The sequence below is a fragment of the Lissotriton helveticus genome, chromosome 1_1, assembly GCF_964261635.1.
Source record: "Lissotriton helveticus chromosome 1_1, aLisHel1.1, whole genome shotgun sequence".
NCBI lineage: Eukaryota > Metazoa > Chordata > Amphibia > Caudata > Salamandridae > Lissotriton > Lissotriton helveticus.
This window is the reverse complement of record NC_136057.1, coordinates 1107238371-1107252065: the sequence shown is the minus strand read 5'-3', so window position 1 is coordinate 1107252065 and position 13695 is coordinate 1107238371. Positions and strand designations below refer to the sequence as shown.

Genomic DNA, 13695 nt, shown 5'->3' with positions numbered 1-13695 from the left:
ATCTCGATTCCTCCATTGATGCATAGTAGCAGCCAGCAAATTAGCAGCTACTAACTCAGCCAGCCACCAAGCCCGCTGGGAGCATCGCGGACGCTGCAGCGAGCTGCCACTCCAGCTTTAGTTTAGTCAGAGCAGTGTGAAACAGCTTGACAGCAGAGGCAGGCACTATGTCTATTATGCTTGACTTTGCACTTCAGTGTGGTGATGCGGACCACCAATGCATGATGCATGGTACCAAGCAGGGCTGAGTAGGTGAAGCACAGAAGAGGAGACCGAGAAGGACAAATAAGGAAACTAGTGTTAAGAGGTGCAGGTGATGGGTACAGCATACACAAAAATGGTGAGGGAGAGCAGTGCAGGTAATACATTGTTGCAGAAGTAGACTGCTGAGCAAGTGTATGGGAATGAAAGACAGGAAATATTTCGTGAGAGAGTTGGACTAGAAGGCTCAGAGAGAGGGTATTGTGAAATAGCATGGAGGGGAAATATGTGAGTAAACCTGTGTGGGGAGAAGATGTGCCAAAAAGCATAAGGAGAGCAATGAGAGCGAAGCACAAGAGAAGGCTGGTGACAGAGCAGGAGAGGTTATGGAAGGATCAGTGAAAGTGAACAATGAACAACAGGAAAAGTGTGGGTGGAACAGCAGTGGAGGGAGTCGCCACACACAATGGAGATGAAGAAAGAAGAGGACAGGGGTTAAGGCAAGAGAAAACGGCGGGGGAGGGCAGATGAAGAAGCTGATGGTAAAATGTGTAATGTTTGTGAGGGCTATAGTTAGTATATCTAGAAATAATAGTGAAGATTTTACTAACTTTAAAGAATGGACAGCTTACAATGTACCGAAACATGAGATTTTTCTTGTGTTCTGTTTTCACCATATTACTGTTTACGTGCTGCCTAAATATTTTACACATTGACTTTAATTTAAGTGTGACTGTTTTTGTGGTAAGCAACCAGAGGGTTAATTAAGCACAGGTTTATTTTTAGTGACTTTTGTCGTTCACCCTAAAAAGGACTGTGCTTACTACTTGAGTGGAGCTCTCCCCCTCTCAACTAATAACCCAGTTTCTTACACATATGTATTAATATTTGTTTTTATGTGTTTCTGTGTGCCAATATTTATGTGTCCTTGTCTGTGTGCATGTGTGTTTGTGTGGCTGTAATACTTGTCATCTTGTTTTCCATTATTTAAAGTACTTTAATGAAATGTACCATAACATTTAGAAGCTATTTGGTAGGATAACTAAGATGATCTTGGGAAGTTAGGTAGGAATTGTACAAACAACTTTGCCACTGGCTCCCATGAACTGATTAACAGTAGTGAGGGACAAGGCATGGTAAATAGGCAGCAAGCATTGCATTCATAGAAACAAGAATAGGTTGGCTTCGCAATTCAAAACAAGCATTGGCAAAGCCAAATGCTTCATACTAAATCTTCACACTGTTGCTTCACAATTACAATAAATCTACTTTCAACAGAAGTCATGGATATCCTAGTTTGCAAAAGTGTACGGTCTGAGTACTGGTGTGCATCCTGTTTCTCAACAGTGCACATTTGTATAATATCAAGCAAATGATGTAATCACATTCACGATTTGTCTTCCCAATAGAAACCGATACTGGATTCCAATTTTATTTTTAGAAAATAGACATAAAACTTCCTAAAACTGCACTGATTACTGCTTGCAGTAATTTACTTAATTGTGGAATGTTGGCACTCAAATGCCATTTCACAAGGTGACCCTTGTCCTTTTGCACTGGTTTTAACACCATTTTCACATTTATCTGAAAGCTGCTCAAATTGACTTGCAAAATTGGTAGTTATGCATGGACAAATGGTGGAAAAGAGGAAGCAGCAATGGCAGTCCTAGTTTAAGGGAAAACAATATTTGTGGTCAGTTGAAATTAAACTAAGCATCATGCATGGACCAACCTGTTATGTTACAATAGAAATATTTAGTCTGCAGATGGATGAGAGAAAATAAGGCAGGAGGGGCAGAGTGCTTATTTTTAGAAGAAAGTATTTATATTATGATGGCTTTCCTACAAGTAGGCTGCACATTCTGAACCATTATATTTAACATACATTTAATTAATAACAATGTGTCTGTAGTTGCCTGAAATATATTCAGGCATCAAGAGCAAATGTGTTATGCTTAAGGGAAAACATTTATTCTGGAACTGCAGACATGAATGAAGGCTGCCTCCTTCCACACTATCTACTTGTTAGAGTCCACATACTCCCAATTGTCTTCGAAGAATAGCTCTCAAGTCTTGATCATATATGCTGTCACTTCCCTATTTTTAAGGATCCATGTGTCCACACACAGCCCCGCTGGGCTGTAACACGGTCTCGGCTTCATGCAACCAACACCGGAGAGTGCTTTGAAAACCCTCTAGCTAATAGTTTGGCATCTGCTAATATGGCCACACATCTGCTCAGTGTGAACACGTAGTCCAGCCTTGGTAATGTAACAGACTCTCAAACAGTAGGTGCATGGTCTTGTTGTTGTGCATATCCTCCATTGTTATCGTTAGTTATTTAAATTTTATACGGTGCACAGCTACTCGAAGGTTTCCCAGCGCCAGACACGGGCAGATTGAAGGAAGACTATTGATTAAATAACCAGGTTTTCAGGCTTTTTCTTCAGTTCATATAGATGGCCTCAATCCGAAGAGACGTAGGGAGTGAGTTTCACAGAGAAGGGCGTAGGCAAGAGAAGGATCGGCCACCCATGCTTGACCATCTGGTCCTAGGGACTGAAAATTTGGCCTGGGTGGAAGAGAGAAGAAGGTGAGGTGGATGATAGGGATGCACCAAGGTGTTTAGGTAAGGTGGCGCTGTGCTAGCTTTGATTTAATGCATATAGCTCAGGACTTTGAATTTGATGCAATTCTCTATTCTGAGGCAATGAAGGTCGCAGAGCGAGCTTGAGATGGAGGCCCTTCTAGGGATCTGACAGAGTAACCTATCCGTCGCATTCTGCACTACCTGAAGTTTACGAATCACCTCCTTATTGGCCCTTAAATACAGGATGTTGCCATAGACCAGCCTAGAAGAAATAAGGGCCTGTACCACAGTTTTTTTGAGAGGACCAGGAAACATCCAGAGGATTTTTTTAGCCACTTAAGGATGGTGAAACAGGTTGAGGCGACTAGGACTGCTTGCTGCTTCATTGACAGCTGGTCGTCATATGTACTTTAGACTTACTGCATCTATGGGCGTGTATAAGAGCTGTTTGCTTTGACATTTTTTGATTCAGTTGGCCAGGTGTTATCTGAATTGCTATCAAGTATAAGTTTAAAGTCCCACCCTTTACAAGTGGGTCCTTTGGGGAGCTGCAATCATGCTTCGCTGCAGGTACTCCTTGCTATTCATTGCAGTGTCAAAGGCAAATACATCAAAATTACTCCCATCTTCTTTCCCTCCCAGTTCACCGTAATTGCTGCTTCACAACCCTGTGGATTGGCCATGGACTCCCGCATAATGAATGGGGCTCATCTCTTTGCCAGAATGGTCACCAGTCTAACACTGGATCTAAAGCATACATGGGCCAACAGTTTGAATTTGCATCTGGATAACAAATGCCAGTTATTGCCATATAAATGTATCTCTTGTGTGGCACAAGATCGGGGCCTTTTCGGTGGGGAGTTTGTTAAATCGCACCTTTTTAGGTCTCGGCCTGAGATCGCATCCGAAGGATGCGTCAGGCTGGAGACTTATAGCTATCTGACACCGGGGAATGAGGGATACAAAACTGTCACGCGCTTCTGCCGGCCTGGATTCAGCTGCTTGCACGCGCACCAACATTCACGCATGCGCAAAGGCACATCGACTCGCTCACACACACACCCCCTATCCCACAGTCACACACACGCACTCCAAGACACATACACACACACGCACGCACACACACACACACACACATACACAGGCCGCCCCCGCCCGCCCGTACATGCTTTCCCGCCCCTCCGCCTCCCGCCCTCCCGGCCGCCCTCCCGCCCTCCCGGCCGCCCGCCCGCCCTCCCGGCCGCCCGCCCGCCCTCCCGCCCGCAGCAGCAGCTCAGCAACGCACTCACCGGCTCTCCTCAGCTGCAGGACTCGTCTTCCCTCGTTAGGCACCGGGGCGCAGGGTAGGCTCCTGCCTGCTCCGGTGGTCCCAACACGGCTCCAATCGCGGCTCTTCCGTGGGAGGCGGGGTAGGCTCCCGCCCTCCTACTTCCTGTTTCCGGGTGTCGCGCCGGCCTGCCTGACTTCCTGGTCGCAGGCCGGCAGAGTAACGAGGATGTTTTGCGGTATGTGTTTATTTATTTAATTATGCATTTTTATATAGCGCAGACTTTACCCGAAGGCGGTATTTATTTTTTTATGTATTTATGCATTTTTATATAGCGTGGACTTTACCCGAAGGCGGTATTTCTTTATTCATGTCTTTATGCATTTTTATATAGCGCGGACTTTACCCGAAGGCGGTAATGCTTGCCTTTAAATACTGCATAAATAATTTTAACAACAAATACTTTATATGTAGCTTTTTATGTACATAAGAAAACTATAGCATAAATAATTTTAACAACAAATACTTTATATGTAGCTTTTTATGTACATAAGAAAACTATAGCATAAAGCAAAAAACATTGCCATTTACAATAATAATAGCTCAAACTTAAATAATGCGAGACCTATTGCATTGCAAATGCTTGTTTTATTTGATTGCCTATGCCAGTAACTTTCCACTAAACAAATTATCCCAGTGACAGTCATGCGATCATCCCAGCCCATCTCTTATGTTTTGGTTTTGTTATCTGTTGTTCTGTTTTTCCTTCATGCAGTTTCAAAAGTCGCAATCTCCCTTCCACTGCTCCACTTACCTGCCCAACTTCCCCCTCCCTGCTTAATCCGGCGGTGGGTTCTGAACTTCCTATCTTCCAAATGCTGGATGGGTCTGTCGCCCTATCCTCAAACATTTACAGAACACTAAAAAACACCTAACTCTGGGTTGTTGTTAACCTCAACTAGTGGGGTTAGGTTCTCATCATCCCCTGTCAACCATCCCCTTAGCAATCATTCCATCAATGACATACATCTAGCTAGTTGTATCATGAGTGCCTTTTTGGGGACGTACTCACCAACATAACTACGTGATGGTCAGTGCAATAAGCGCAATATTCAATCATGCTCATAGTATTACCTGAATATTGTATGGTCCCATAAACTTTTCTCACAGGTGGATCACAAATAGTTCCTCCCGTGTTCAATCTGCATTATATATTCAGAAGTTGGACTTCAATTTTCTTATTAATTCCCTTGAGGTTATTACAGTGGTTATCAGGTTTTTCATTTCAGATGCCATTTCCTATTCCCATTTGTAGAACAAGTCCCAAATGAGAAATAAAAGCTGCTACATTCCTGACACACTTATGGAAACGTTACTGTGTTGTTTTCATTAGACAAAACATCACAAATTCAGAAGTCTCATTTTTAAAGACTTTTTCTTAATGCTGGGGGTCGTGTAACTAGTTAGCATGAGGAGTTAATTCCGATAACAAACGAGACTCCTCCATTCTAACTAGTTACGCGACCCCCAGCATAAAGGAAAAGTCTTTAAAAATGAGACTTCCGAATTTGTGATGTTTTGGGAACTTTTATTGTGTTGCGTTTTAACTTTTTAAAGGTTTTGGTTTCGCTAAATGCTAAAAACATTTTCCTGAAGCACAGCTCGTCTGCTCAGTGCCATAGCACAGGGGCTGAGCCCAAGTTTATTGTAGATTTTGGCCTTATTACTTGGGAAGGACTTGCATCACCCAAATACAAACCCATTTTCTTACATATATATAATAATTTATTTATCTTATGGCCTATAGGGAGTCGCGTGCCCTTTAATATATTTAACAAACGAAACTTCAAGACATAGAAAAATATAATCGTACCTGCAAAGTTGTAATGTAATGGAACTCCTGATGTCATCATGATGTTGGGACTTTCAACTCTTACTAGCTTCGCATGCAGTATGCAGGCCAATCGAATATCTGCAAGCACGTCTTCTGCACATGCTCACATAGTATCACGTGTGCAGTATATAGGCCAATCAGACACCAGTATCATGAACAATAAATACACTGAGAGCCATTTTTGTACACGTCCCGTTCAAGTAAATAAAGCACACCAAATGCACCCACATTTCGTGGAATCAAATGCATCTCTCATGTAGCACCTCATTTAATGAAAATATGAAACATTACCCATTGCCAAAGTCAGGGCCTGGTCTTCGAGTAGTCGAACCGTTTTCCCAGCGCAGAAGTTTTCTTCCTTCACAAAGTTGGCAAAATAGTTTTTGTGATACGTCACAAATGTTAGAATTACTTCATCAATAGCTGTGGAGGGTGACCCATCCACATCGTCAAAATATTGGGAATCTTTAGCGAGAGAAAAAAAAAGCATTATATATTTTCTATATTCTATATTTGTAAAACGAGAACATACCCCCTAAAGGCAGTGATGCACAATGTCATTAACCTACGCCGTGTAATAGCCCACACCATCCACACCCCCTCCTCCTTCCCACCAATTAACTCTTGAACAATAGTGACAACAGTATTCATAATAACGATGCAGGTTAAAGAAAGATGCATCCTGTTAGTTCTAGAGTTGGGTCACTGGGTAAACCCACCATTAGCCCCACATAACCTCTTACCGGCCACTGAGGGGTTAGTGCACCGGCAAGAATGCAAATTGTTGTAAGCAAAAGAGTACATGTATAGTCGTTTCGATTTCGCTTCCTGCAGCTGTCCTAAAGGCCTGGTATAGCAAGGGGTACCAAGGAGCATGCCAGTGGTAGCAGCTACTAACTCCGGCTACCCTTAGTGACGTGCAAGGAGACACCATTGTTTGTTTATGAATTATTAATGTGGATGCACTCGTTGGAAAGGATTGCCCCTCCATTAGGTGAGACAAGACAGAAGTGAAACAGCATCACCCAGTGGGCGGGAATTAACAACAAAAGGCCTGAAAAAATGTGACATTTCGTGTATGCAGGACACTCCAAGAGACATCATTCTATGTTGCCCAGAACGACGAGAAGGCTTACACTGTTCCTGCATCAAGTTACTTTATCCGTTTTTCCACCCGATGAAGGTGGTTAGCCAACCAACCCCTGATCTCTGAAGAGGTAAGGAAAATGGGAAGTCTCAAATTCTTTAACTTTCGCACCCTGGCTCGAGTAAACGCAGCCCAAGAAAAATGTTCACAGCACCCCTTAAACTTAACTCTAGAGTAGCACATAGAGGTCAGAAACCAGCTTTCACTGGGCTCACAAGAGAAAGCAATAACCTCCAGACTAAGCTCAATGAAGAGGGAGTGAACCCTAGACTAGAAAATGAGCGAAGGAGGAGGACAGCGTCAGAAAGAAATGGCTGAATGACACCAAACCACCCACACCCAGCTGTAGGACAGAAAGGACAGCAAAGTTGAAAAAAGCAACTGGCTGTCAAAAGCAGACATCTCTTCTGTACCCAGGTAAAAGGTGAGCTGAGGTAGGATGAACTCTGAGGCGTGGGGTGATCTCTGACGGAGAAACAGAGATGTACACGAGGAATCAGAGAGCAACAGCCATCCTCCGAAGAGGCAAATCTCCCAATTTCAAAGCCACAAGGTAGTGAGAACACCCAAGGTGGGCAAAGGGAGACAGGATAGGGAAAATTGGAGAAACATATGGCCCATCCAACTCGACTCCCTCTTTACTCTGGTATCCCCCAGACCAGCCTCTATCCCCTGTCCCTGTCCTTGCCCCTGCCCCTTGCAAGAGCCCCCAAACCCAAAGATGCAAGGCAAACCGTTTGGGGGAAAATCGAGTGTGAAGCCCAAAGGATGACCATGTATCTAGTCCATTGGTTGTCACAAAACACTTACCTCACAAAACCAACACCTGCAAAGTAGAACACTAAATATATTTGTGCATACTTTTGTAACAATCTTTTTTACTATGGTTAACTGTACAGCACTGTTTTAATACTCAAGTTGTACTCCACACATATACCACTTTTGCTCATTGAATGGAAGACTGAATCCTGAGAATCATAGTCCCAACAATATCATACTATCGGGCACATGCATCATTGTCAATTGCATTCGCAAACGGTGCGAATCGCAATTTTCGGCCGTTTGCGAATGCAATTGAAAAAATTGGGATGCATCATGTTTTTCACAATTTTAGAAATCGCAATCATGTTGAGATTTCTAAAATTGCGATTGCATTTATGAAATCGCAATTTTAGATTTCTTAAATGCAATGCATGAACATTTTAAATTTGCGAATTCGCAAATAGGGAGAGGTAAATTACCATGAAGTTGACCTTCATGGTAATTTGCGAAATCTTTCAAAAATGCACAACAGTGCATTTATGAAAGTTTCATTTTACACACACACATGCCCTTGGGGCATGTGTGTGTGAAAAATGCACTTAAAGTTATATTTCAAGGGTACAGGGGGGGTCCTTTGGATCCCCCCCTGCACCCTTGAAATTGCATTCTCAATTTGCGATTCGCAAATTGCGAATCGCAAATTGAGAATGACTTCCCATTCATTCCTATGGGCCTCTAGGCCCATAGGAATCAATGGGAAGGGATTCCTTAATTGCGATTCGCAAATTGTGAATCTCAATTAAGGAATTTTAAGAAATCGCAAAAAAAATTGCGATTTCTTAATGCATAGCCTTTTGGGATTTCTTAATTGCGATTCCTTAATTTTCGCAATTAAGAAATCGCAAACGGCAACATTGATGCATGTGGCCGAATTCCTTTCCACTTGCCATCAGAACAAACCGCTCCTACTTAGTCTTCAAAAACAAAATAAAAAAAACTCTTGTTCCAACAACATATGACTAACACTACAAGACTGAGCGAGACAACCCACACAGACCATCCAGCTAAAAGTGAATCCCTCCGTGACACACGTGCGCCCTTATTTGTTAATCAGAGGTGCACAACCTGTAGAATGTGTTTTATACAACTATGCATTTGTTTTTAATAAACAAATTCTATTGAGTTTCCACAACCGGTTCAACATACAGCGATGAAGGAATGAAAGAACAAAGTTAAAAGGATGGAGCAAATACACACTTTGTGAGCACCACATTTAGGCCAATTATCAGGTGGCAAGGTGGCCATGCGGGCAGAATCTCAAGGCACAAGAATAATAAGTACTCCCACCATCTTCCCCAGATCCTACGATGCTAATGGGGACATCCCCTTGCTGGGTATACAGGTTCCTCTAGTTTCATATGATAGTCCATCGCCTGTCTCCAGTCAACCTGCCTGGGCGCATGGGCCGCCTTCCAGGACCAAGGGCCTCCCCGGTCCTCTAGGATCCCCAGTAGAGCAACTCAGGGGGAGCAGTCGACTGGTCGTTCAAGGATTCGTGATCAGTGGACATTCGGTGAATGCAATTACATGTACCGCGTAAAGGCGTGAACCTGCATTGATTGAGGTAAATAAGGGTCGTGATGAGTGGTAGAATGCAATTTCCCGCAATCGTTGCATATATCTCGACTTCAGAAGTGATAAGGGGGAGGGGTGGGAAAGAGGAGAACTCGTCTGGCGCTTTCTTTGATTTGTGGATGACTACGATGGTTATGAGGTCCCGCTCCAGGGGGTGCCTTCTGCCGTACCTCTTGATGGAGGTTAGGTATGTTGGGGGGGGGGGGGGAATGACCTGAATTCTATGCTACTCTTAATAATCATTTCCTACCACACACGCCATGTCCTACCATACAAGTGTCTTGTACTATGGTACAATTATGTATTATTTCATATTTCCTACTGCGGGAAATAGCCAGTGATCAACCTTTAATGTTATTTTTCTTTAATCATATATACTCTGTACAGTAGTCCGAAACTCTCTGGGTCTGCACTACCACATTTAACCACATCGATGCTCAGCATATTCCCCTCCTGTGCTGATATTTGTTGATTCCCATTGTTTCATGACGAGCTGGGCTCGTCATGAGCGTGCGAGGAGGCTACCTCATGACGAGCCCAGCTCGTCATGAGTGTGGAAGGGGATAAATGAGTAAATACATAATAAAGAAATAAATGTTGTTCTAGGAGTTTCAGCAAGGGCTCGCAAAAGAGAACATTAGCTTTCAAGCAGATGTAGTTAAAACAAATACAACAAACATACATTAACTTTAGAAGATAATCCAACTCTCAAAATGTCATACTTACAACTAGTGTTCAGAATCCAAAGGCTGGAGATATTATTGTGCATCAATTCAATAGTATGGGTTCTGTCTAGTTGTAGCAAACCAATGGTGCTGTTCTTCAGCTCACGGATTATGATGTCGTCAACAGCCAGATAGCTAGTGGGTTGGGAAAAAAACAAGATTTAAAATATCTAGTCAATCCAGAATTATTTCTGCAAAGCTTACTATAGATCTGTAACAGTATTTCCAGGGGCTAGTGGGGATTGAACAAGGATTGTTTGGACAGTTAGCAGAACTTTTCCAGGACTCAGCAAGAACATGTATACCCTGATTGCCTTACCAGTCCTAAAACAGAATTGCTCATTGTAACCACTAGTGATGGGCAAAACCAGTCTATTAGACCTCACTGGTCTCACAGCACCACACAGTTCAGAATGTCCACAAGGTAAGTTAGGTCTCGGGTTCAAAACCATATTTTGGCTCATAACTTCATAGATTAACTTCCCATGATTGAGGAGGGTCTCTGAGATTAAGCAGCCATTTTATTGCGTTTTCTAGTACTATCTACGTCTACTAATTGTATTATCTCAGCTCCAAATCCATATTTCAAGTTGACTGGTACCCCCACCTGATGTCTCTATAAAAAATTATGTATTCCAGGAATGGGATAAGTTGGTGCTTATTTACAGGTGGTTGGGTAAGTAGAATGTTGCTGGATTTGGTTTGATTTCCAAGATCATAGATTTGTGCCCAGCTGTGTGTGCAAGTGAGATGACGCCACCTGTGCTGTCTGTGCACCTGTTACTTCAGGGAAGAGTGGCAGGGCCTACTTCACACAGAAAATGAAAGGAGAGAAGGGTGGAGTCAGGAAGGGTTACCATTGCACCGCCTCATTCCTATACCTTGTCGTATGGAGCATGAGAGAGGGTGATCAATATTCAGATCAGTATTTAACTGTGCTTTTGATAATTATTAAGACTTATTTCAGACTTCTGCGTCAATCAATCCATCACAAGAAAGAAGGCCCCTGTAAAAATGGATAAACAGGCAGGGAAAATCACAAGAAACGACCTAGATATCTCATCAATATTTTCAAAGCGCTATAAGTCGCAATTGAGCCCAGTGATTCAATACATGAAGAAAATCTTACAACCAAGTTTGTAACAAAAATGTATTCATCATATTTATTCAAAATATTCAATGAATCTCATGGTACATTCACCAAGAATTAGATGTATACAATATCTATTCATATACCAACACAACAATAGCAATACCCATAGCAATAAGCATGCGCCGCGGAGAGTCCCTAACAACACAGTCAGACTATCAATCACACTATATACACATACCATTCAAATCACATACATCAGTCATCCATGGATATACAATGCAAATTCAATAAAATCAAGCAGTATTGATATATGACACAACATGGACCAAAATCAGGATCCTTATTTTTTTCATTGACAAACTTATTTCAGATACATGTTATACATAGACCCTAGATTCTGTATTATATATTGGATCACTCGATTCATGAATGATTGAATTAATCAGGTATTCTGGTCCTTGTGTTCCAATCCAATGTAATTACTGATGCACGTTTCGGTGAGTACCCAAGATATTGGTAGCACCTTTCTCAGGGCGCAAGATGAATAAGAATCAGGCACGGGGGAACATGGAAGAGACACCCAGGGAAGAGTAAACTTAGGAAAAACTCTAAAGATAACCATGAGCAGCTAGGATCAAGGTTAATTGACCTGAAACTTTTATTTTATTCATATAGAGAGCTCAAAAGTCATCTGTCTCTCAGCAACTAGTGATACACTTCAGAAAATCCCTGGTCAAATAAGAAGGCGAATCCCCTATTTTCTGAATGAAGGCAAGAGGGCAGAACCTCTCTAGTTTATTCTATAAACAGTAGCCTAGAGTAAACCGGTCATATCAGCGTCCAAAGTTGGATGCTGTTATTCCAGCAGACAAGTGTACGTTAGGCTACCGTTCAGGCACTAAAGCGGTTGTAGAGACACCCAACTTGGTGGGCCCCATGACAAAATCTAAGGTCAGCAAATGATCAGTATCCACAAGTCTATTGCTTTAGGAGGGCCAGATTGGGTACTTTTGGAAATCGTTTTCTTTGGAATTTAGATCACAGACCAATTTAACCTATATTAGGAGAAATATGGAGGTCTATCTTTCTGAGCAGATCTGGGATTTGATGTTCCCATGCTCTGCGCATCTGTAGCACAATGAAATCCCTTGAGTGATTTGCTGAGATTTTCAAGAGGTAAATATCATGAAAACAAAAACAAGAAGCCAAGAGCTGCAATGTAAAAGTTCTCATTAAACCTCAAAATTAGTTGCATTCTTTCTAATGATCAATAGCGATCTGAGGAGAAGTTAATCTTTCTCAATGATGCAGCAGTAGTAGAAACAAAATAGATTTTTGGGGCGGAGGGTGGCAAAAACCGGAAGATGGGCATGAAAAAGTAAGCTTTGAACAGCCAACAGAAACCTCCATTAATATATCGGACTAGCAAAATGAAAGGTGAAGTCATTTTCCAATCCTAACTCCATTTGCATCTTCCACTTTATGCTCCATCTCACAGAACTTTAGTAACACAGCTGTTTTTACAAGAGAGTAATTTTCCCTTCCATGACCATATTTACAACCATAGAACAGTTGATGGGAGAAATTCTAAAGATCTTGCTCCTGCTTTAGGTTTATTTAAGCCTTCTTATTCTTTTTTGCACAGTTTTTCTATATATGTCTTGCCTACCGTATTACTGTAACACCATGTGTGTGTCAACACATTTGTAATAAATAGAAAATAATTATTGTTTACATGTGTTTTAGTTAACATTAAGCATGGGGGGTGACATCCTCTCCGCTTGTGGAGTTTACGGAATTTTACGCACTCCTCGTTACATGGAGCTTGCGGAGTTCCAAAAAACTCTGCTCCGCATAGCAGAGTTTTTTTCCTTGCTTGCGCTCGTCTAAATCAAGTCTACATCACGTTGGCGAGCAAAAGCGAGGAAAATCTACCTCCTGGCGTGATTTTTTCTCATTCACGCTCGTCAACGTCAAGTTGGGGAGCGTGGGAAATCAACCTCCCGGTGAGATTTCTCAACGCAGGCAGATGGATTCAATTTGAGTGGCTGTGTATGCTCGCGACTGCTCGCTGTGAGAAACCGTTTATTCACGTAGGGAAAGCTGTTGCTCGAGTAGAAAATCTACATGGGTGGCAGAAATGAAGCAGCGCCCGCTTACGCTGTGCATGGTGCTGTTCGTGATAATTTCGCAGTGCGGACAAACAACTGGCACTGAAAATTACCATGAATGGCATTTGTTTATGCACTCTGTTGCTTAGGAGCTCCGCCTAACGCAGTAGAGTTGTTTTGCACTCCGATGAGGCTTAGTTAGCATAACCAGGCTTTAGTTGACAAGACTAGGCCAAAGTCAGGCTGCATTGACATTTACCATTTTTTTTT

The 13695-nt window shown here is 42.4% G+C and overlaps 1 protein-coding gene across 3 annotated transcripts in view; it reads right to left on the bottom strand.

Annotated features, from left to right (window-relative positions):
• The window catches only part of LOC144821473 (uncharacterized), a 616628-nt gene that overhangs the window by 564098 nt on the left and 38835 nt on the right, over nucleotides 1-13695 (bottom strand). For all 3 annotated transcript variants that reach the window (XM_078678562.1, XM_078678582.1, XM_078678572.1), the window contains exons 4-5: nucleotides 10223-10356; nucleotides 6244-6417 (exon numbers count right to left, since the gene is read on the bottom strand). In XM_078678562.1, the coding sequence (XP_078534688.1) occupies nucleotides 6244-6417; nucleotides 10223-10356 (308 nt within the window). The remainder of the gene's footprint in view (nucleotides 1-6243; nucleotides 6418-10222; nucleotides 10357-13695) is intronic.